Source organism: Mustela lutreola, chromosome 2, assembly GCF_030435805.1.
Source record: "Mustela lutreola isolate mMusLut2 chromosome 2, mMusLut2.pri, whole genome shotgun sequence".
NCBI lineage: Eukaryota > Metazoa > Chordata > Mammalia > Carnivora > Mustelidae > Mustela > Mustela lutreola.
The window spans coordinates 171,903,916-171,929,720 of record NC_081291.1 but is presented as its reverse complement, the minus strand read 5'-3'; the positions used below and the strand labels follow the sequence as shown (position 1 = coordinate 171,929,720).

At 36.7% G+C, this 25,805-nt stretch overlaps 1 protein-coding gene across 7 annotated transcripts in view; it reads left to right on the top strand.

Annotated features, from left to right (window-relative positions):
- The window catches only part of ALCAM (activated leukocyte cell adhesion molecule), a 211,844-nt gene that overhangs the window by 157,823 nt on the left and 28,216 nt on the right, over nt 1-25,805 (top strand). For all 7 annotated transcript variants that reach the window (XM_059164259.1, XM_059164260.1, XM_059164257.1 and 4 more), the window contains 6 exons: nt 6,168-6,232; nt 7,456-7,543; nt 7,996-8,178; nt 18,390-18,517; nt 20,114-20,246; nt 24,181-24,293. In XM_059164259.1, coding sequence (XP_059020242.1) covers nt 6,168-6,232; nt 7,456-7,543; nt 7,996-8,178; nt 18,390-18,517; nt 20,114-20,246; nt 24,181-24,293 — 710 coding nt within the window. The remainder of the gene's footprint in view (nt 1-6,167; nt 6,233-7,455; nt 7,544-7,995; nt 8,179-18,389; nt 18,518-20,113; nt 20,247-24,180; nt 24,294-25,805) is intronic.

The window sequence follows — 25,805 nt, the reverse complement described above, 5'->3', positions numbered from 1 at the left end:
CCTGAAATTCAAATAGGAGTTCTGCAGCGAGGAACTAAAAGAATATTCTCTGTTGTTTTGTTGGGTAACATTTCCTGGGATACGAAGTACCACAAAGTGAAAACTGGCATGTGGTCTTTTACTTTCACTGACATGTACAAATGAATAGTCTATGAGATATACGTAGATATGTGATACATACATATAATCATGCATGTCACGCAAATACACACGTATGTATCAGACTGACCCATATAAAAATAATATTTTTAATATTAAACAATAACTATAAGCAAATCCAAACCATCTTTTGACTTAGAAATCTAAGCTTTTTATGTGTGTGTGCGTGTGTGTGTCAAAATATGTGTGTATGTAGTATTACACACACACACACACACACACGTACATATATCCTGGCCTTTAATAATGTTGCTTTAGTTCTTCAAAGTGTTCAGTTGGTTTAGAAAATTGCCCCCAAATAAAAAAGCTCACCACACCCTGAATGCATCTGTGGAATACCTCAGGGGGAAGAAGTAGAGTAAGATTGGAAGAAGAGAAGTCAGAAGAAGAAACTTGGAGTAATTACTGTAGTCATTATGGCAAAGTTACTTTGCCTAATGATAACATATAGTTAATGTTACTGTGCAAATAGCTATGCAAATGAATGACTTGACAAGTTCTAATTAAACATTTTATCTTTTAATATTCAGGTAAAAAAATCCCACCTCCTGTTACATCATAATATATTAGCAATTACAGGGAGAAAATAGGTCTCAAAAGTTTCAGAATGCCAGTCTTTTTTAACTAGGGAAGAAGGTCTCACTTTTCAGTTTTTTCCCCCTCTGCTTTCTGATAACATGGCAGCACCTAGAAATTGTTAAAATAAATAGGGAAGAAAGCAGCCCAGAGGGCTACTATAGCAAACAACCGTGGATTTTTCCCATTTCTCTTGTAATAGCCTATGCAACTAAGTGGAACTGTCCCTTAAGTATTTATATAGATTTCAAAGCTCCTATGGGCTCCTGACACGGATTCAAAGAATTCTTGTACTATCAAAAGAAACCTTTGTTCTCCAGAAGAACATTGTAAGAGCATATTACATGTTTCAGTTGATTACCTTTCAGCTTAGAAGGCACTTTCCAGAAACCATCCACCCTTCTTAGTCATTTTATGAATCACACCAAATTCCAAGTGTTTACCAGTCATGCCTTCCATTAAATACCCCAAATAATCTGCCTCCTTTATTTGCCAATGGCCCCTCTTTTTTCTTTCTTTCTCTTTCTTTCTTCCTTCCTTTTTTTCTTTCATTTCACTTTGATGTTACTAGGAAGATGGATGGTGCACTTCTAGGGACACTTTCTGTAAAGAGAACAACCAATACAATTTTTTGAATTAGGCCCTGATATCATAAATACTAAGTTCACAACAAGAATGTATGACAGTAGGTAGAGATTAAGTCATAGCACCCCGAAGGTTATGTGTATGGCTTCGTCATTGCCAGGTTTCTTTCTCACTGTGTTAAAATTCTCAAATATCAAGCTAGTCTACAAGAAAATTGAGAAAATCCAGGTTGTTTCCTTTAAAAGAATAATTTGTGACAATTTTCAGAGTACACCTAAAGAATATATCATACAGCCATCTGGGAAAAAAAATCCAGTTGGTCTGCTTTGATAAAAATTTGTAAGATATTTTGGAATACAGGGGATTTCTATGATTGTGAAAAACAAACTCACACCCCACATACTGGCAACACCCCCTACCCCTTCTCTGTTGAATGTTGTTGAAAACAAAGTGATTCTCAGAAACAGAATTTGCATTCCAGGCTCTGGGCCAGGGAGAATTTAAATAGACAAGTTACACACTCTTGAAAATGGCGTTTTATGCTAAAAACCATGGAACCCTCCAAGTCCAATTAAATGAATGGCACAGCTCATGATAAGGAAAGCATTTGCAAGAGCATATAGGGGCTTTACTTTTTTTTTTTTTTTTTTTTTAAATAATGAATTTACTTTGGGTCACATTTTGTGAAGCCAACAGCAGCTGTGACAGGGAGGCTTTTATTCTGTGCATGTGTATATTGCAGTCACTTAAGAGTTACTAGGCTCATCAATCAGTGCTCTGTTTCCTTCTGTCGAGTCACCTAGCAACATGCATTGTGTACTACAGAATCGAGTATGGTTGACGTGAGCTAATCCCAGCTCAGCTTGCTGCAGAGTGCCATCCTCATGGGCAAACTCAGACTGTTCTTATTCAGACTGGAGGCCATAACCGATGACTCTGCTCCCTCCGCTGTAGGCTTATTTGTTTAGCTTTAAACTATACCTCAGATACAACAGCTATGTCCATAAAGCACCTGAGGTTCAAATAAGTCATGTTCTTTATTGCCAGGAATACAGCTTTTTTTTTAAAAAAAAGAATTGAATGGCAGCAAAATTAAAGGTGTTTGCATTTAATGCACGTTTGAAGTTAATAAAAACATTCAGTCAAGCCTTTAAATTTAAAGTTCTCAAAGATTTATTCCAGTCACTGTGCAAAAGTTTTGGAAGTCAAATGGGTACCCAGATCGCCAGCTGGCTGTCGGTGGTGGAACAGAAAAATCCCTGACTGGTCATCAGAAGACCTGGCTTTGTTAGGTGTGTTGCTGATTTCTCACCTTGAGGATGTTCACTAGTCCAAGGCTGCTTCTCTCATCAACAGTAATAGAAATGCTTTGAATTTGAGGGTCGTTTTCTTACTGATTCCTAGATCCTCCAGAGGAGTTTTGCTGAAGAGGACAGGGGAGGGGGAAGCATTTGCTTCTGCTGGCTAGAATCCCACCCACGCTATATTTCAAAGGTTTTTTTCGTGATCATTCATTTGGGGTGGGGAAGAAAAGGAAAATGACTCCAGCTCTAAAAAAGCATCTGAAAACCACAATGTAGGCTAACCTGTAAACCCACTCGTTAAAAGGAAAACTGTTTCTGTGACATAGGGACTGTACACTGTACACTTGGACTGGTTCTTCGCTTAGTGACGGGCAGTGCTGACTTACTTCACACAGTTACATTAGAGCTTTCATTCGGTCACTGTTCTCAGAGTTTTATCAGGACCGAGCATCCTTCCTCTCACCTTCCGTGTGAAAGTTCATCAGCCTGCAAGGAATTTTTTTTTTTTTAAGGAAGGAAGCAGAAAATGACCTATTTAACAAATGAGACCTATTTTATTTCGCTTCTTTAAATATAAAAATTACCTTTCCCATCTCATGAGGAAGTAAACTATGATTCCATGCTAACAGTTGTTTACTTAAAGTGGACCAGAATTTATAAGAGGTAATGACTGACAAAGTACTGAGAGGAGCTTTCATGAGTCAATGTAACCAGTGAACCTCTCTTTTCTTGCCTTCCTCCCCTATCAAAAGCTCTCCTGTGTGTGGTTTTTGGTAAGAACACTGTACGTTGTGGGTGATAGAGAGCAGTTTGGCCTTCATCACTACATTCTCATCTGGCTGCGATACCCTTGATAAAGTTATTTTAATAATGCAAATAAATTTGTACTATGACTTTCCCTTTCAATTCTATACTTGGTTATGAATCCCTGAATTATATTAAGGCATAATTCATATGAAGTTTTTTTTTTTTTAAACACTTTGGAATCAATATGCAATTTTGCTAAAATAGTACATGTCCTCTTTTATGGTCCTCCAACTAATACCCATTGATTGTTGCAAACTAATATAAAAGAAAATTACATATAAAATATCTCGTGGGTTTGAAACAAAAGTTTGGAAGAAAAGAACTCAAGGAATTGGAGTAGGTATTCTCATCACTTCCACAAGAGCCATGGTGACTGTCTTCCAAATAAAAAGATGAGTTACACTGTGAAGAAGTCTAAACATTAAGCATTCTTTCACCAGGTTTTTCTGGATTTTCCACAGCTTCATTTTATGGAAATAAGTATAAATTTTAGAAAATATTTATGGAAAGAATATATACATGGCCATGTGTAAGGGCCAAAACTTGTAACACACCAAGTATTTATGATCTTATGTGCAAGAATAAAACATCATAAGGTTTACAAAGCAGAGAAATATATATATTTTGCCTAAGAGGAAGTACGTGCCCAACTGTTTTGATAAATAATTTTGGTGAACCTGAAAGTAATGCAGTTTAGCAACACTGCCCCACCTACATTTTGTATTAGAAGACTCAATTAAAAAAAAAAAAAGAAGAAGAACCTCAGTTTTTTCAGATGATTTTTTTTTAAACCTCTTTTTATATTCTAGGCATAGATACTACTGAAGGGGAAACAAAAATCCATTTGTTCTTTTTCTCTTATTAATTTTGACTCTTGATTGACCACATAAATTAATTAAATATCTTACCTCTCTTATGCTTTCAGAGTGGTATCACGAAATACTTGATTTTAGTTCCCAGAGAAGTTTGTCTTACTTATTAAAGCATTGAGAATTTTTATTTTGCCTAAATATTTTGGATATATCCCTCTCTCAAACATTTTAGACATTTGTCTTAAAACATAAATTCAGAACAGAATTTAATGTTCTATCAGGAATTCAGAGTTGTAATTGTGAACATTAATGACATTACATTAAAACTGTGATAACACCAGTGCTTACTGATAATGTGGAAGGCTTTAACCTCCTACCATATGTTTCACAGAAATTGCTATTCATCCTGACTTTTTGGTCAGATTTAATAATTTTTTGGTCATTTTTCTAACGGTCAGGAAAACAGGTGTCACTTTTTGTTTGTCATAATGTAACAGTCTCTGTTACACCTTTCTATTCTTCTGTATTTCTTTTTTCTATTTTTTATCTTTCTTGTGTTTTGTTTCCAGTAGGTATATTTAGAAAATAATCCATCTTGTGCAAATTGAATTAGAGTAATATTTCTAGAATTAATAGTAAGTTGGCTCTCCTGTAGTTAAAGGGCATAAGTTGAACACATAGGAAGATTACTATTATTATTCATTGTTCCAATTTCTAATATAAAACAATCACGTAAAAAGGAAATGAACTCTCAATAGTAACATGAAGAAGTTTACATATTTTTTTTTACACAGTCTTGGTGATAGCCATTTTGCTCTTCCAAAGACTTTCTGTCTTCATCCTTATTTTCTATAATGGTCTGGGTAGGCAACATGTCTGATAGCAGAATCCCAAACAAATAATAACTGTATAAAAGCCAACTTAGTCTCCTTTGGTAATAGAAACTAAAGGTATTGGAGATGGTATTACAATGAGACTATGAGTGAAAGAAGAACCTGTTGTCTTTATTTGTTTATATGAGAATAGAATAGTTTTGCCCCATGAGATTCACAAAAATCAATGACAAAGAGGGAATATCCATTTTCTGGAGACTAATTGTTAGAGCTAATTAAAAAGTAAAAATTCTGTCAGGGATAGATAACTAACAGCGAAGAGTAAATAACTTAAAATAAGTTTGAATACTGCCTTGTTGCTGTGATTTTTAACTAGTTCTTCCTGAAAGCTCTCTTAGAATGGATGCTTCTAGAACTTCCTACATTTGAGATACTTCTATTATCTCTGTTCCAAATTTGAAGGATTTCCTTACATTTATAATTTCATAATGTGATTTCACTTTAAAGATAAGGTTTGAGATACACAGAAAACTTGAACGTTTATATCCCTTAACTCTTTTTAGTTAGCATGATTTTAGAACCATGATTTTTAAACTTCATTGTGCCTAAAAATCTTGTAGAGAGCTTGTTTTAGAAAGTTGATTTATAGGACTGTCCCTAGAGATGTCCCTACTTCTGGCCAAGGGAGGCTTAGAAATCTGCATTTTTATTAAGTACCCTTTGTGGATTCAGGTCTTCATCTAAGTAGCTGGAAGTTATTAGTAAGTGGAAAGTACACATGATAATCAGTTAATAATCATTTTCATATTTCATATATTAACCTCTATTTCACTATCAAATCCATATTTATAGCTTATGAAGCATTCAGAAGACATTACAAATATTTAATTCAAAGGAGTAATAAGCATTTAAAATAGTACTTAATATAATAAAGCAAATACGTGGAGGAGTAGGCTAACCAGATTTCTTAATTACAGATTATATGGGAATGTGTTTGCTTTGAATAAGTGAATTATTTTTCTATAATTCAAATCACAAATGTCCTTTTGTTCTTTCTTGTGTACTTAAAACCTTTTTCTGTTTGACTTTAGAGCAACCATCCAAACCTGAAATTGTAAGCCAAGCGCCTTTTCTTGAAACAGAGCAGCTAAAAAAGGTAAGAACTTGCGTTTGATTCATTGCCTTCACTTAGCAATGTCTTCTCCTGGCCTCAGATGCCAGGACAAATAAGATAGACTTTGTTCTTGTGGAGTTGACAGTGTTGCAGGTACCAATCAGAAAGTCTGCCTGAGTTAGAGTGGGAAATACAGAGGAAGATGTAGTCATTTCTGAAAGGAGGAGAAGGTGAGTAGAGGAAGGGAAAAGGTATAGTCTTTCTTGTTTCAGTGAACTCTTAAATGGAGTCATGAAAGATGAGTAGATTTTCTCCATACCAAGGGTTGAAAGGTTTTCTGACAACATGAAATAATAAGATGTGAAGAATAGCATTTTTAGGAAACATCACGTTATTTGTGTTACTGGAACTTTGTGTGGTAAGACAGTAGGCAAGAGAGTGCAGTAAAAGATAAATCTGGAGAAGTAAAGAGAAGCTGGATTATAACAAGCCTTATGTCATGGAGGGAATTTGGACTTTGCTCTGTTGGCAGATTAAACTATTAAAAAGTTGAAGTAAAGATATGAGAAGATCAAATTTGAACAGTCACATTAAGAGGTGTGAAGAGAGGCTGTATCGAGAGGAGACAAAGTTGGAGGTTATATTTAGGCACATCAACTGACTAATGATCTTATTTCACTAAGTAAAATACCTAAATTTTCCTTTGTGAAGAAAAAAATACAAACAAATGAAAAGTTCTTTGAATCAGATTGTCTTATTTTGTAATATTATTTGATAAATGCTAAATATTAAAGTCATAACACATTTGAAGAAAAGTGGTGGGAATTGCAGATTTGGTAGATATACGTATCTGAACTTTAATTAGTATGAAACCAGAGAGGCAGCCCCACTTTCATCCTGTTAATGATTCTTGCATGCTGAGATCTATGAACCATGGGAATAGCCAATGTTAATGTAGTTATGTAATTTAGTTAATACTAAAAACGAATAATGTCAAAATGAATTTGGTAATGCTTTTGGACAAATGTGATTTTATTAATAGTGGCAGCATCTATTGCATGTTTTTAAATGAGCGAGATCATAATTTTAAGTACTGGGCATTGTTTTTAATGCAAGGGAGCATGTATTCAGTCCCCAGTCAGTGCTTGGATAATAAATGGGTCAGGAAACCTTTGGAAGAGCTGCACCCCCTGAGGAGTCCAACACTTTCAAATTGACAACCACTGATGCAACCAAGGTAGCAACATTTCCTTTTCATTTTGCAGCTGGGAGACTGCATTTCAAAAGACAGTTACCCAGATGGCAACATCACGTGGTACAGGAATGGAAAAGTGCTGCAACCCCTTGAAGGAGGTGGGTAAGAAGTGGGCAGTAAATTCCGATGACCTGTTCTGACCTTCTCTCCTCTAGGCATACCTTAGACTGCCCTGCATCTAAATGCATTGGCCTTTTTGATCTATGGTTCTATGCTTTGTTCCTTTCAGTAACCATTAAGTCATTAAGTGATTTTTTAAAACACCATTTTAGTCCTTGTGCAGAAGAATCAAGAGCAGAGAAGAATTATTTCTGTATATGGCATGTTCTAGAAGTTAATTAAAGGGAGTGGGAGATAGGATTCCAGGATTCTATTTCTGTCTGTGTCTCTGATTTCATGGTTCTGAAAAGACATTCTACCTCGGTACATGTCAATTTTTTCTCCTGTTAAATATAGTAAGGACAAAACCACTTATCAAGGTGTTGTGACATTTAAGAATTGTGATTTTTCCAATGAAAGGTGCTATCATTAGTGTTCTTACTTTCTTCAGTGGTGGTCTTAATTTTTAAAAAGCAAATGGACCCGGTAACTCAGCTCTATACCATGACTTCATCCCTGGAGTACAAGGCAACCAAGGCTGACATACAGATGCCATTTACCTGCTCTGTGACGTATTATGGACCGTCTGGTCAGAAAACACTTCAGTCTGAACAAGCAATCTTTGATATTTACTGTAAGTAACTCAGTATGCAATCATGCAATGTTTTGTTTTGTTTTATTTATTTATTTGACAGAGAGAGAGACAAGAGAGGGAACACAAGTAGGGGGAGTGGGAGAGGGAAAAGCAGGCTCCCGCAGAGCAGGGAGCCTGATGCGGGCTCTGTCCCAGGACCCTGAGATCATGACCTGAGCAGAAGGTAGACGCTTAACTACTGAGCCACCCAGGCACCGCTACAATTATGCAATTTTAATGTCTTAGAGTATTCATATGCTATTAGTCTTTCAATTCCTAATCCACATTCTCTTTGGACTGTGCCTTCAATCCTTCTTTCCTGTTCTGCAGTACTCAAATAATTTATTTCTCCTTGGAATCCTATAGAATAAATGCTTACTCTGTCTTGTGATAGCTTTCACTTTTCACTTTGTCATTTCTGAAGATCTCTTCTGGATTCTGCTAGACACTAAGTTCCTTAAAAACAAGACCTCTAACTCAGTGTGGTCCCTTCAGGTAGTCCTTACAAGCTATGAATATTTTTTTAAGATTTTATTTATTTATTTGTCACAGAGAGAGAGAGACAGTAAGAGAGGGACTATAAGCAAGGGGAGTGGGAGAGGGAGGAAGCAGACTTGCCGCTGAGCAGAGAGCCTGATGTGGGGCTCGATCCCAGAACCTTGGGATCATGTCCTGAGCCAAAGGCAGACACTTAACGACTGAGCCACCCAGGCACCCTAAGTTATGAATTTTGTAAAAGTTCAAAATGCCATCTGATTATTTTCTGAATGAAGGACAGATGAATAGAAGCTCATGACTGATTGGACTTCTCGCTATGGGATTTCCATTTTAATGAAAAAAAACTAATAAGATCAATTGTACAAGTTTACATAGGATGTTTTATTCCAGACATTTTGGCTAACTTTATTTCATAGATTTGAAACATAGGCTATTAGACTAAAAAGGAAGCTTCGTGATCATCTAATCTAACTCCTTATTTTACTAAGCAGTAAAGTGAGTCTCAGAGACCTGCCCTAAATTAGTTGTAGAGACTGGTTTAGAATCCTTTTCTGCCATGCTGTTCTCTTTCCCATAAGACAGGTGCCAAGATTTAGAGCAAACAGGCTGATAGTCCAGGCACAACACAGTCAATTTCTGTGCCTTTCTAAAAGAGTAGGTAACTGCTTTAGGTCTCAGTTTTCTTATCTTGAAATGGAAAAAATAACTCAGTGATGTTATGGAGATTAAGGGAAATCACAAATCTAAAATAGCATCCTATATTGCTCATTAAGTTCTTGTTACTAAGTACTATTATTATTATTACATATGATCATTATTACTACAGATGCATAGAACTAGAGATACTATTTTTGGAGAGATGCTGTTTTAAAAATTTTAGAAGGATTATTTAAAAAAAAAAAAAAAGAATCAAAACTTTTTGTAATACTGCCATATATGGTAGAATAACCTAATACTTCTATGTGTATTCTGAAGAAAGAGCAGAAATGCCAGTTGAGCCATTGTAGGGTTTAATCTCCTCTGCATTCTTATTTTGGTTCCATAAACTGCAGAACCTTATATAAGAACAAAACTGACAATCCACTTGCCCTGACAATAAAGGATTGTTGTGCCTTAAACTTTGTATCTAAGTTTCAACTTCTATACTGACTTAAAGTAAGGACTTAAAGGATTTCATTATGTGCAACTTATCTAAAATCAAGCTATTATTTCTGTAAGTAAAGGCAGAATTCTGTCTGTTCAAAAATGTTGAACTGGAAATAAACTCTCTTGGTGTAAGTGCAGGATACAAGATAGGAAAGAACATCAAGATGAGTAATAAGGACCGGGAAAGTGGCTTCAGAAAAAAAACAGGAATGTTTGTTATCAGGCACGAAGAGCCGGGTAAGCAGAAAAGTCCTTGGATGAATGAGAAGGAAATGATTTTACTGTGGGGGGGTGCATTTGGCACAGCTTTTTTTTTTTTTTTAAAGATTTTATTTATTTGACACACAGAGAGAGAGATCACAAGTAGGCAGAGAGGCAGGCAGAGAGAGAGGGGAAAGCAGGCTCCCCGCTGAGCAGAGAGCCCAACGTGGGGCTCGATCCCAGGACCCTGAGATCATGACCTGAGCTGAAGGCAGTGGCTTAACCCATTGAGCCACTCAGGCGCCCCATTGGCACAGCTTTTGAGAAGCCACAATGTATGCATGCTGGACTTCCTGGTAAAGATACAAAGTGGTTAACAGGGTCCTGACATTCAAAGAGTTTACAGCTCCAGTAGAGCAATGAGATACCTACAGGGGGAGGAAATTGTCAGTGCAAGGTCACATGGGGTAAGTGACACTCAGAGCTCAGTGAATAGCACTGAAAGCTCAGATACCCAAGGACAGTGATTCTCAGACTTTTGTTGCATCTGAATCACCAGAAGGTCTTACAGCACCAATCACCGGACCCTGCTCTGAAGTTTCTTACCCTGTAGTTGTGGGGGGAAGTTCAACACTTTGCATTTATAACAGATTCCCTGGTGATGCTAACACTGTTCATATGAGGACCACACTTGGAAAATCACATAAAAGTGGAGAAGGAGGGAGCTAAACGGAAAGGACAGAGAATACATTCAGAGGAAAGAGATTTGGTCAGTTCATCTGGAGGAAGGTGCCCTAGTCCACTCCTACCCTAATCCTTCCTTACCCTTTCCAATCAGTAATGAAACTTGATAGAATCTAGCTCTTTATGTTGATCTTTATGTTTATGTTGACCTTTATGTTAATCTGATTTGTTATGTTTATGCTTATCCGATTCTGCCTTCGAATATGCCACCATTCTTCATGGCCCGTATTTCTGTGATTCCCAAAATAATATTCCTTTCTGTTCACTCTGAACTGCCCTCCAAGCTGCTGCTGAAAATACCTTTTTAAAAACAGATGTGAAACCATGTTAGGTTAGTGTATGATTACAGTTCTTCAGTAACTCCCCAGATCTCTTGGATTAATCTTCACGCTCGTTGTTTTCTTTCTTCCAGGTTTTTACTTAAATTCCAGTTGGTTAACATACAGTGTAATGTAAGTTTTAGGTGTAGGATTTAGTATACAATACCAGTTTCTTGTCGCAGCAAGTGCACTCCTTAATCCCCATCACCCATTTAACCCAACCGCCCTCCACCTCCCCGCCAGCAACCCTCTGTTTGTTCTCTATATTAGAAGTCTGTTTTATGGTTTACCTCTCTGTTTTCTTTCAGTTATGTTTATCTGTTATCATTTCTTAAATTCCACATATTAGTGAAATCATATGGCAGTTGTCTTCCTCTGACTGACTTGTTTTGCTCAGCATAATACTCTCTAGCTCCATCCATGTCATTGCAAATAGCAAGATTTCATTCTTTTTATGGCCGAGTAGGATTCCATTGTGTATATATATGACAGCTATTTTATTCATTCATCAGTTGGTGGACATTTGGGCTCTTTCCATAATTTGGGTGTTGTTGATTATTAATACTGCTGTAAACATCAGGCTGCATGTATCTGTTCAAATCAGTATTTTTGTGTTTTGGGGGTGAATACCTAGTAGTGCCATTGCTGGGTTGTAGGGTAGTTCTATTTTTAACTTTCTGAGGAAACTCCATACTGCTTTCCAGAGTGGCTGTCCCGGTTTTCATTCCCATCAACAGTGTACGAGTTCCCTTCTCTCTGCATCCTCGTCAACATCTTTTGTTTGCTGTGTAGTTTTATTTAGCCATTCTGACAGGTGCGAGGTGGTATCTCATTGTGGTTTTGATTTATATTTCCCTGGTGATGATTGATGGTGAGCATCTTCCCATGTGTCTGTTACCCATTCTGGCTGTCTTCTTTGGAAAAATGTCTGTTCATGTCTTCTGCCCATTTTTAACTGGATTATTTGTTTTTGGGGTGTTAAAATTTATAGATTCTTTATAGATTTTAGATACTAACCCTTAATTAGATATGTCATTTACAAATATCCTCTCCCACTCTGTAGGTTGCCTTCTAGTTTTCTTGACTGTTTCCTTCGCTATGCAGAAGATTTTTATCTTGTTGAAGTCCCAGTAGTTGTTGTTTCCCTTGCCTCCAGAGATGCATCCAGTTAGAAGTTGCTATGGCCAGTGTCAAGGCGGTGCTGCCAATATTCTCCTCCAGGATTTTGATGGTTTCCTGTCTCCTGTCTCACATTTAGGTCTTTCATGCATTTTGAGTTCATTTTTGTGTATGGTGTAAGGAAGTTACCCAGTTTCATTGGGCATGTTGCTGTCTGTTTTCCCAACACTATTTGTTGAAGAGGCTTTGTCGAAGATTAGTTGACCATATAGTTGTGGGTCCATACCTGAGTTTTCTCTTTTGTTCCATTGATCTATGTATCTGTTTTTATGCCATTATCAGACTGTCTTGATCACTACCACTTTGTAATGTAGCTTAAAGTCCAGAATTCTGATGCCTCCAGCTTTGCTTTTCTTTTTCAAGGTTGCTTTAGCTTTTTGGGTCTTGTGGTTCAATACAAATTTTAGGATTGTTTGGTCTAGCTCTGTGAAAATAGCTAGTGATATTTTGATAGGGATTGCATTAAATGTGTGGATTGCTTTGGGTAGTATAGGCTTTTTAACAATATTTGTTCTTTTAATCCATGAGCATGGAATGTTTTTCCATTTCTTTGTGTCATCTTCAGTTTCTTTCATAAGTGCTCTACAGTTTTTAGAGTACAGATCTCTTACCTCCTTGGTTAGGTTTATTACTTGATGTCTTACGGTTTTTGGTACATTTGTAAATTAGGTCGATTTCTTGATTTCTCTTTCTGCTGATTCATTATCGGTGTATAGAAATGCAACATTTTTTGCATGTTGATTTTGTATCCTGCAATTTTGCTGAATTTGTGTATCAGTTCTAACAATTTTTTTGGTGGAGTCTTTCATAAACTATCATTTCATCTGCAAACAGTGAAAATTTGACTTCTTCCTTGCTAATTTAGATACCTTTCACTTTTTAAAAATTTTTAATTTTTTTTTTTTGTCTGATTGCTGAGGCTGGGGATTCCAGTACTATATTAAATAACAGTGGTAACAGTAGTCATCTCTGCTGTTCCTGATTTAGAGGAAAAACAGAGGTAATACCACTGAGGATGGTATTACCTGTGGTTTTCCATTTATGTCCTTTATTATGTTGAGGTATGTTCCTTCTATCCCTATTTTGTTGATGGCTTTTATGAAGAATGGATGTTGTACTTTGTCAAATGCTCTGTCTGCATCTGTTGAGAGAGGATCATATGGTTCTTAGCCTGCCTTTTATTAATGTGGTATCTCGCATTGATTAATTTGCAAATATTGAACCACCTTGGCAACCCAAGAATAAATCTTACTTGATCATGGTGAATGATTCTTTTAGTGTAATGTTGGATTTGATTTGCTAGTATTTTGTTGAGAATTTTTGTGTCCATGTTCATCAGGGTTGTTAGTCTGTAGTTGTCTTTTTTAGTGGAATCTTTTTAGTTTTGGAATCAGAGTAATGCTGGCCTCATAGAATGAATTTGGAAGTTTTTCTTCCTTGTCTATTTTTGGACTAGTTTGTGAAGAATAGATAGAATTCCCCTGGGAAGCCATCTCACCCTCGACTTTTGTTTCTTGGGAGATTTTTGATTACTGATTCAATATCTTTGCTGGTTATTGGTCTAGTCAAGCTTTCTATTTCTTCCTGTTTCAGTTTTGGTAGGTTATATGTTTCTAGGAATTTATCCATTTCTTCCATATTGCCCAACTTGGTGGCATGTATTTTTCATAATATTCTCTTATGATTGTTTGTATTTCTGTGGTGTTGGTTGTGATCTCTCCTCTTTCATTTGTAATTTTATTTGAGTCCTTTCTCTTTTCTTTTTTAAGAAGTCTGGCTAGGGGTTTGTCAGTTTCATTAATATTTATTAAAAACCAGCTCCTGGTTTCATTGATTTTTTTTTTTCTCCTGTGTTTTTGGTTTGGTTGTTTCTATATCACTTTTTTCTGTTCTAATCTTTATGATTTCCCTTCTTCTGCTGTCTTTAGGCTTCATTTGTTTTCTTTTTCTAGCTCCTTTGGGTATGAGGTTAGCTTGCATATTTGAGATTTTTCTTGGTATTCGAGGTAGGCTTATATTGGTATGTATGCTCTTCTTATGAACACTTCTGCTGCATCCCAAAGATTTCAGATCATTATGTTTTCATTTTCATTTGTTTTCAGGTATTTATTTCTTCTTTAATGGTTGACCCAGTCATTCCTTAGTAGGTTGTTCTTTAACCTCCATGCATTTGTGTTCTTTCTAAATTTTTTCTTCTAGTTGACTTCAAGTTTCGTAGCCTTATGATCAGCAAAATGCATAGTATGATATCAGTCTTTTTGTGCCTATTGAGGCTTGATTTGTCACCTAGTATGTGGTCCATTCTGTCGAATGTCCCATGTGTACTTGAAAAGATTGTATTTTCTGCTGCTTTAGGATGAAATGTTCTGAATATATGTTAAATCTGTCTGGTCCAGTGTGTCATTCACAGGCATTGTTTCCTTGTTGATTTTCTGCTTAGATGATCTGTCCATTGATATAAGTGGAGTTTTAAAGTTCCTTACAATAAGTGTGTTATTATTAATAAATTCCTTTATGTTTGTTATTAATTGTTCAGTATATTTGGGTGCTCCCACATTGGGGGCATAAATATTTAAGTTGTTAGATCTTCTCATGGAATAGATCACTTTATTTGATATAGTGCCCTTCTTCATCTCTTGTTATAGACCTTGGTTTAAAATCTAGTTTGTCTGATACGAGAATTGCTACTCCAGCTTTCTTTTGCTATCCTTTTGCATGGGAGATATTCCTCTATCCCTTCACTCTAACCTGCAGGTGTCTTTAGGTCTAAAATGTAGGCAGTATATAGATGGGCCTTGTTTTTGAATCCAGTCTGACTCCCTATGTCTTTTGATTGGAGCATTCAGTCCATTTACATTCAGAGTAATGACTGACAGATATGAACTTAGTGCCATTTTATTACCTATTTTGTTGTTGTTTCTGGAGATTTTCTCTGTTCCTTTCCGGTCTTTATCACTTTTAGTCTTCCTTTTTCACTTAAAGAGTCCCCTTTGCTATTACTTGTGGGGCTGGTTCATTGGTCTTGAACTCCTTTAGTTTTTGTTTGTCTGGGAAACTGTCTCTCCTTCTATTATGAATGATAGCCTTGCGGGATAGAGTATTCTGGGCTGCAGATTTTTTCCATTTAGTGTATTGATTATATCCTGCCACTTTCTCCTGGATGCTAAGTTTCTGTGGAGAGATCTCCTGCTAACCGTATTGGTCTTCCCTTGTAAATTAGAGACTTTTTATCTTGTTGTTTTTAGGATTTTTCTTTATCTCTATATTTTGCAAATTAAACTACTCTGTGTCTTGGCGTTGACCTTCTGTTGGATTTTGATGGGAGTTCTCAGTGCCTCCTGGATTTGGATGTCTGTTTTCATAATTTCCACAAATAAGCCTTCTTTCCCCTTTTCTATCTCTTCTTCTTCTGGGACTCCTGTGACACAAATGTTACTATGTTTGATGGAGTCACTGAGTTCCCTGGGTCTGCTTTCATGATCAGGATTTTTCTTTCCCTCTTTTGTCTTTATATTCCCAATTTCGATATGCTTCAGATCCCTTGTAGCCATGGTCCTGCACTATGTCTCAGTCTTCATCACTTCACTGTGTCTTCTATAATCCTGTTTTGTTTTCCAGATTCCTCCTTTAGACTATTACTTCCATGACTATTCATTTGCTGTCACTACCAAAGTTTCGTTTTCTAGCAAACACCTATTTATTCTTTAAATTCCAGCTGTAGCATCAGTTTGTACCAGACACTTCCCAGTCTCATGCTTCTATAAACTATCAGTGATAACATCATATCCAATTTTTATGTTGTTATTTTCTTAATTGTTTGATGTCATTACAAATCGATTGAAAGCCATGCTGTTTTCAACTTTATAACTTCGGCATTTAGTGCCAGCACAAAATAAATATTAACTAAACAAATGAATACATGAATGGATAGAGGATAAATGGAGATAGGACAAAGAAAACTTGAATAGAATCTCGGTTATTGGGACGCCTGAGTGGCTCAGTTGGTTAAGCCGCTGCCTTCGGCTCAGGTCATGATCCCGGCGTCCTGGGATCGAGTCCCACATCGGGCTCCTTGCTCGGCAGGGAGCCTGCTTCTCCCTCTGCCTGCCATTCTGTCTGCCTGTGTTCGCTCTCTCCCCCTCTCTCTCTCTGATAAATAAATAAAATCTTAAAAAAAAAAAAAAAAAAAGAATCTCGGTTATTATGTAGTGGTATATAGAGAGTAGTAAGATATACTTCTTACCTGAATAGTTCAAGGCAGTCATGGGTACTAGGTTAGGAAATTTTTATTTCAGTCATCACATATAATTGTAATCTTCAAAGCATTACTTTGAAATTAGCATTACTTCAAAAACCTGATATATATATTATCAGTTTTGATGTGTATATATATACATGTGTGTATGTGTGTGTATAAAATTTATATATTATATATTATATATATGATGGAGTGGAATGTGGGACTGTCCGTGTTTCAGGTATAGGTTAGCGCCTGGACAATGGAAATGTTAGTAGGAATAAAAGGAGAGAATGAGGTGCAAAACACAGTATTAATTGTATTAATCATTCACACATGGTGACAGAGTGGATGAGAAAAAGCCAGAATACCTGGCAGAATGATTTACTAATAGACAGAGTAAAATTCAGAGAAAAAGTCCAGGGCAACAGGAGAGCAAGAGATGGTTAATTTTATTTGAGGCATGTTAGTTGGACATCCAGAAAGTTACTGTGAAAACTCAGATCTCTCTGATCTCAGTGTAGTTCTTCAATTCTCTAATGCAGAACAGAGCTATTGAAAGGGGACACAGAGAAGGCAAGTTTTGCAATAAAGCAGGAAGTCAGACAGACTGTGATCCTGGCTGTTCTGGTGTCAGCTTTGATTGAGCAGTCTTGCAGTGATACGCAACAGGCCAGAGTAGTGAAGGGCCACATAAAAGAGTGAAGAAGGCGTAGAAATGGAAGGCCAGCGGGGGATGAAAAACAGACTTTATTTACCTTCCAACTTTACTGGGAGCCACTAGTGAGGGAACTACCTTGGGGGAAATTCAGAAAAACTAACAAAAAGTGTATTAAACCAGTCACTGTTAAGCTTCAGAACATTCTGGGCAAATAGACCCAAGCATGGAAAAAAAGGCAGCAAAGCAATCTAAATCAACCCTTCTATGTTTTTTCTGCATTTGGATATTAAAAAGATACATAAATGGTAGCAAGAGATAGGGAAAAAACCTCTGAATTTACTACTTATTTGTTTTATTAGCTAATAACAAAGTAAGTCTTCATAAATTATTATTCTACTCTTATTCTGTTATTCTTATTATCCAGCTATATAACAAGCTATATTAGAAAGTGGGTCATTTATAACTGCCAACACCCCTTCCTCTTATTTTCTGTTTGCTGGATATCGTCCTTCATATCTAGCCTTTAATTTTTTTAGTGTTCTACTGTTAGTAGTAGCCTCTACTAAAGAATACCCTTTAGCCCTATTTTCTCCTTAAAAGTGACCAAGTGAAATGAAATTTGCACCTTTGCTCCAATGAGCAGAATGGAATTATAGTATATTTACAGTCCCGTTGGTTGTTTTAAGGGTCTTCAGTTCATAGGTTTCATCTTTTTGAAATAGGATCTTCTCTCCTGCGTGCCAGAAATCTTGCCGGCATTGCTTAGGTCATGTCTCTTTTTATTTAATATAAGGTATTATTATGTAAGAGGAGTGTAGGGTACTTAATAGTTTTAGCTACTGTGGAAGCTGATCCAGTCTTTCCAAACCATGGGGTTCATATAATATAGTTAAATGCCCTTATAATGAAATCATGCAGTGAGATTGTTCCTACTCGTCTTTTACACATAAAATAATTATGGCCATTCCTACCTCAGCTAAAGACATTTTGCTAAGAAGAAATTGGCTTTTATGTAACAAGGTCTCTGTAGTTTTCTCTAACCAAGATTAGTACTTGGTAAAGCAAGTAGCTATTAACTTCAATCCCTCTATAAAAGGATACATTTAAGTAATTACCATTACTAGCTTCTTGAGAAAATTGTGTATAATTTAGTCATTTATATTGTATGTACAGAGTAATTTGGTACTTGATGAAAATGGTTAACTTGTGTCTGTGACTCTTGCAGATCCTACTGAGCAAGTGACAATACAAGTGCTACCATCAAAAAATGCCATCAAAGAAGGGGATAACATCACTCTTAAGTGTTTGGGAAATGGTAACCCTCCTCCTGAGGAATTTTTGTTTTACTTACCCGTAAGTGCTTACCGATTATGACCTGAGCTAGACTACTATCATTTTGTCCTGTCGTGTGGCCACTGGCTGACATATTAAGAATTGTGTGTAGTTGGGCAGCTTAAGAGAGAAAGGTGTTATTCTTGGGGACAAAGAACACCTGTAGAATGTCCTCTGAAAGGTTGTCCTACGTTTGTTGGGTTTGGTTTGGTTTCTTTTTGGCAGCTACCAGTGATCTTGCCTTTTTTTCTCAGTTCTAGGAGATTTCAGAGGAAAAAAGGTAAAAAGCTTATCATAGGAAACCATAATTACAAAAACTCTAGTTTTCACTATCTAGATAAGCTGTAAGAATCTGTTCTTCAAAAACAGATAACTTAAAAAAAAAAAAAAACCAGATAACTCTAAAATGAAGAATGATGACAGCAATGATGTAGATTCTAAATCTACCACAGTGCCTTTCTGAACACATCTCTGAACCTCTGAAATAGGACCATTCAGTTGCACATGATATTTAGCTTTACACAATGAAGCTAGGGGGTGTATCTTCCCATGGCATATGGTCTTGAAGGGCAAGCTCCTCAACTTTTATCAATATGATAACTGAAAGGAATCATATATAGAGAAAATAATTTGTAACATTCGTCTAGGATGTGTCCTAGATATCATGGTAGTATGGAGTCATACGAGGAAAGAGCTGTTGAGGACACTTGTTTGCTCTCCCAGAACTCTCCCTAGGTTTGTGTATGACCTAAAGTTCCATTGATAGAAGCCATATACAACCATATGTTGTATTTACTTATGGGTTATATGTACACATGTTACCCACTGCCTTTCTCAGTAGCGTTTAAGAATATCATTATTACATTACTCAGAAGACTAATAACAGCTGATTTCTTTTAGACTGAAAGGTTGGTAGAAAACTTTGTTTCTCCCGATAAGTAATAGTTTGTTCTTTGAACAGTACGTTCAAAAACATACTGTTTTTTTCTCCCATGCAAATAAACTTCTGAAACTATGTTTCTACCTTGGCTCTCAGGGAGGACAGGCAAATTTATGTCTTAGCTTTATAACAATATCTGATGATTATAGTTTTTTTATTACTATGTACTCCTAGTTCATCTATATTCTTTTCACTCTTCGTTTATTAATTCTTTTCTTTTTCTTTACTCTTAAAAAAATAATTTCTTCTTTCTTCTCCCTCTGTCCCTCCGTCTCTTCCTTTCTTCCTTTCTTTTTCTCCTCTCCTTTTTATTTGGATATGTGGCATGTTTTCTTTAAGCTGCCTGAAATCTTTTTGTTGAATTAGAGGACATAAATATAAAATGAAATATTTGTTTTTTTTTTAAATCTGATTTAACTCTTAAATTCCAGCGATGCTCTCAATAGAATAGATATCATCAATATCATGTTTATTAGCTCATCAATTTCCTTAGAACCAAAATTGCAGCTATTTTTCCAGCAATCAGATAACACAAACTCTACTCTCATTTGTCCCATCATAGAAACACTTTCCCTTTTTTTCTCTTACATAAGAAAATGGTATTTTCGTCAAGAAATACAACTCATCTCTTTGTAGCTCCCAAGTATAATCATCTGACATTTTACCTCTATCAACAGGGACAGCCTGAAGGAATAAGAAGCTCAAATACTTACACGTTGACAGATGTGAGGCGCAATGCAACAGGAGACTACAGATGCTCCCTGATAGACAAAAAAAGCATGATTGCTTCAACAGCCATCACCGTTCACTGTAAGTGACCTTATTCTTCATTACCAACTTCGCTTGAAAGGCCTCTAACAGTCTAACTTGGCTGTCTTTTCAAATAAATCGCAACTGTATTTTTCTTAAGTAGTGTGGTTTCAGTTGACTTACTGGAGTGCATCAGAGCAAACTCAGCTTCGGTCCAGATTTGCCCTGCAATATTGAAATCTTGAGTGGATCTAATAAGTGCAACTTCGAGAGTGGTAAACCTCCATCTTCTTTCTAAATGTCTTCAGTGGTATTCTGTGGTATCCACAGAATATTCATGTGGATCTTAAATTACTCATTTTTTATTTTAAGAAAATATTTAGATATTCTTAAAGTTCACAAGGTTTGTACTTGGCCTAGAAAAAAAGTGTAGATTAAGTATTCTTTTTAATTATTATTATTACAGAATAACATTAGCACCGAAACCCAAGCAACATAGAGTCTTACTGTAGACTCAACCTTTGGAAGCAGTAGAAGTAGAGACCACTAAAAGCCATTTAATATTGGCCTCTGTATAGAAGAATAGAAGATTTCTAGAAACAGAAACTCTTCAAAATCACCCTAAATGGGGTGCCTGGGTGGCTCAGTGGGTTAGGCCGCTGCCTTCGGCTCCGGTCATGATCTCAGCGTCCTGGGATCGAGTCCCGCATTAGGCTCTCTGCTCAGCAGGGAGCCTGCTTCCTCCTCTCTCTCTCTCTCTGCCTGCCTCTCTGCCTACTTGTGATCTCTCTCTGTCAAATAAATAAATAAATAATCTTAAAAAAAAAATCACCCTAAATGTGTTTCTTAACTTTTAACCTACTTTTGATCACCAAATAATCCAAAAGTTATACTTTAGTGTGATTTTAAAAAAAAGAGAGGTACATCAGAAAGAGTACCTCACGTCCTTAATTTTGTAATTTCCAACATTTCTTTATATACCTGATGCATTGTGGAAAGGGGAGACTAATTTGAACTGCTCCCCAGTGACACTAGAATTTACAGAGTGCTTTAGCAAACGTCATTGTTGCTTGGAGGTGTAGGCCAAACTTTCTAGTAAGTCCTTTGAACCCAGTAGCACCTCTTAACATGCTCCGTCGGGATGAAGTTTCCCTCGGCACGAAGTGCTCTAATCCCATTGAGTACGAGAGACTTCTTTCTTTCAAAATGGAAAGAGACTAGAAATTGTTCTGAAGAAATGGTTCTGAAGCTCTCATTCTACCTATAATGCTTGGAAAATATATAGGATAGGAGCTAAAACTTTGAGGGCGGTACAAGGAGATACACTGGGGAATAGAGTAACCAGATGGTTGCTTTTGAGTTTCTGATGTTGGGAGCACACTCTGGGGAACCCTACAGAAATAGCAGACTGTTAAGAAATGTTCACTGCCAGGCCATTTCTCTATTTGCACCATATTCATGTTGTATAGTTCTGAGTGTGTCTGCCGTCAGAAACTGGTTAGAGAGAAAGCAGTGATCTCTCGGGATTAAAACAATGCTGCTTTTTCTCTGAAGACAAGTCAGTCCTGGGACCATTTTTCCGGACTGTTCCATGACCAAAAAAAAAAAAAAGAAAGAAAGGGAAGTAAGAGAATACAACTAACTGATAGAATTTCCTGTGAAATAACTCTCTGGTATTCTTGTCTATGAGATCTGTGGACCAATAACCAATAATCCAGTGCCTGGAGATGGTACAGTAAGCTTATGTTTAAGAGATGCCGGCTACTCAGGACCCTAAAAGAAAGGAAAAGGCCCTTATTTGTATCACTGGTGGATGAGGTATGGAGGGATAGTTGGCAGAGTAATAAGGCAAATGTGGTACAGCCACATTGTATCTCAGTGATCAGCTGTGATAAAGAAAAACAAAATTAAACAAAAGTATGTTAACAGTTTAATTGGATTTCAGTGCACTTAATTGAATTTAAATGCTTTTTGGTTTTGAAAGGTAGATGAAAACATCAGGCTTTAAGGCCTGTATTTCTCTTTAAAGGCTGAAATAAGGATTGCAAATAAAGAAGATTTTACTCTGAATTACATGAAATGAAAACATAAAAATTCTGGGTTTTTCCCGTTTATCCTTGATTGCTTGTTTGTTGTCTGAAAACAAGATTTGTCTCCTTTCCGTAGATGACGAAAGGGAATGTGGATAGAGAAGCACCAGGTCCCACTCGCACGTGTGTGCAGAACAGACCCCTCATCAGGGCTCTCCGCCCACAGACCCAGAGTTGCTGAGGAAGCGTCTGCTATTCCTCTGCCAATTCATGCACAGATAGACTCTTCATCAGAACTGTCAGAGTCCATCACCAGCCTTTAAAATCACTTCTTTTATCCTCTCACTGGCAGGTTAACTGTCCGACTAACAAAAGCTTCTGACTCTCCCTGCATAGGGTTTTCATCTAAGTGTAACCAATCCAGATTTTCTGAGGAAACTCCACTTCCTATATGATAATGGATATTTTAGTATTATTGAGACTGTGTGAAGGCAGGCTTCTTTCCTACATCCAGTCATTGTTTTCCAGAGCCTAGCATGGGGCAGACACTGTGGATGGACGGTGACAACTCAAGGGTCCTGCCTTCATGGTTCTTACAGTCTAACAGGAAAAACAAGTGTTAAAAATGATGCTGGCCAACTATCGACCGACGGCAGTTTTAACATGTGAAACCAAGAAGCACGGGGTGCAGTGGGAAATCCCCAGTGCTGTAGAAGAAAGTCTCAACTCATAGCATGGCAAACACAGTCCTTTAGAGTCTGGCCTCCACTAATTATGTAGGCTTATCATTCATGTGTTATAACCATTCATACTAGATTACTCACGGTGGTGCAATCTGCCGTGCTCTGTCAGCATTTTGCCGTTGTTTATGTGGCAGAAGTTTTCCCTGTATCTCCATTTATCAAAGCCTTTCTCAACTGTCAAGGACCACAAGCAGATACTGCTGCATATACAAAGCCTTTATTACTGCTGTGTAATGCACTTGGGCTCTGTTCTCTATACTCCCATAAGTCTTTGCTTCTACCTCTCTTTGTAGCCCTTTCTTTAGTTTTTCAACAAATACTAATTGAACTTCTGATCTATAGCATGGATGCTAGTAGATGCGGATTTCATGCTGCTGTGTATCAGAGTCACTTATTACATGCATACTACATCTACCTCAAAAATTGTAAATCGTAAGCTTATATCCATCTCTGTATCTTGTCAGTGCTTGCAACTTAGTAGCTGCACAATAAATGTTTGTTCTGTTGAATTAGATTTTCCTCATACAGATCATACTGCGATAGTAAGATTTTTATAGAAATTGCTTTCCATCTGAAAGATTATACCTCCTTAGATGTGTTTATTCTGTTTTTAAAAAATGATGCCTGCTGCCAGCGTACCTAACAATAGATCTTATTTAAAATTTCAGCTGCATAAGAAATAGAATTGCATTAAAAAAAATCTAACTACCATAGTCCGTTCTCTCTGAAGAAACGGATAGACTACCTCATGGTTTTTCAGATTATCACCTGCTGTCTAAATATACTTAATTTTCTTCTGGCATGCCTTACCAACTCTTTTTATAATATTTACCTAGTCATCATCTTTCTTTTCTTCCAGAAATGATTTAAGAATTGTTTTTCTTGAGGTAGTAGACCCCAGGGGAATACTTCTATGCAGTCAAAACATCAGTCATGTTAACTGCAAATAAATGCATAATCAGTTAGATTGACCATTTCCCTGTCCAAACTGGTCTCAAACATGGCTTGAAAAAGTGGACTGATTACACTACAGTTCAGTTATTTTGGTCACATAAATCAGTTCTGAATTTTGAAGACTGTTATAAGGATTTCTTTTTTCTTTTCTTTTCTTTTCTTTTTTTTTTTTTTTGGCGGTGGGGGGGTCTTTCATCTTTTCTTCTTCAAAATATTTTGACTTTCTCTCCTGGAGTTTGAATTTCAAGCAGATTTTCTGCTTCACAGATTTGGATTTGTCCTTAAACCCAAGTGGGGAAGTGACCAAGCAGATCGGTGATGCCTTGCCTGTGTCATGCACAATATCTGCTAGTAGGAATGCAACTGTGGTATGGATGAAAGTAAGTCATATTTCTTGATAATATTACACTGTTTGGACTGACTCCTTTTTGACTCTTTTGCATTTAATTGGACATCTAACTATCTAAATATGTTTATACACCCACATTCATGCTCTCCTTCTCTATATTATAATCATATAAATGATGTCACAGTAAAATTTTAGAGGTACCCAGCAACAGTATGGCATCCATATTGATTGTCTGAAATATACTTTGGGACATTGATTAATGTGTATCTACTTTGGGACTTTGATTTATGTGTATCTACATTGTTTTATATGTATTTATGTGAATTCTACACATACACACATGCTCACAGACTTACACATGTATACAGTTATATGCTCTAGAGCTTAACAATCTTCAGTGTGTTTTAACCCACATTATCCTCACATGACAGTTACAAAGAACCCTGTGAAATATGCAGGATATTTATTATTTCCCCACATAATTCAGAAAGAAGTTGAGGCAAGAGAAATCAGAAAGCTCTTAAGTAGCAGAGTTAGACTCAAACTCAGGCCTTGCTGGATTTAATAAATACATGCTCTGATCACGTAACTTTCAGCCTGAAACTGACCTTACGTGTCTGAACGTGAGTTCATTGAATTCGTAGCACCTTGAAAGTAGAGCTACCGTTTGAGCCGTGGGCCATAGTGGAACACCTGGAACACAGTGGAGCTTGGTCAGTATTTCCTGAGTGAGTGCCTCTAGTCTTGTAATTGTCTGAAGTGTAGGCCATTACTGAGAACCTAGTCATTGTTACCTTTTTAGAGTGAGTTGGTAGGATTGGTACTTGGTGATTTGAGACAAGGTTATCAACAAAGGGAAAGGTTGTAATTCCACTACTATGTCCTCAGCTAGTATATCTAAACACCCAGTGCCCATGTTGACAAAGCACACATAAACCATTTCACATAGGAGTTGACAAGAATTATCTTTATAAAAAATTGTGAAGAATTGTATTGTTAGAATTTCTTCTTGCTGAAAATACACATTGTTTTGTATTGCTTTTGATCACTTTTAACACTAGATCCTCTCTGACTAGATTTTTGCTTTTAAAGTGCAGTTCCTTATTTTATTCTCTTTTAATTGAAGCCTCCTCACCCTTCTTTTCATTCAGATAATTAAAATGTCACTCTGTAGACTGAATATTTACTGTGATATATTTGTAGTAGTCTGTGGTCAAAGGGCTAGACTAGTCCTAGGCAACCAGACTACTCAGAAATCGTACAAGCACTTAATTGTTTCACTACAGGACTAGAGAGACTAAGTTTACTTGGCTAAACTAGTTTCTACATTAACTGCAGTCACTGTTGTTAATTGAATGCCTAATGTTAGTAGTGTTGTGTTGATCAAGGTGGTCTAGGTACTACTGGTTAGTAGTTGGGGAGTGGAGAAAAATTCATAGTGGGGAAAGACCACATGATGTTAGAATTGTGTTTCATTAAATACCATTATTTTCTGTATAACAAGTGATTTTTTTTAAATTAAATGTTGCATTTCGTTTGTTCA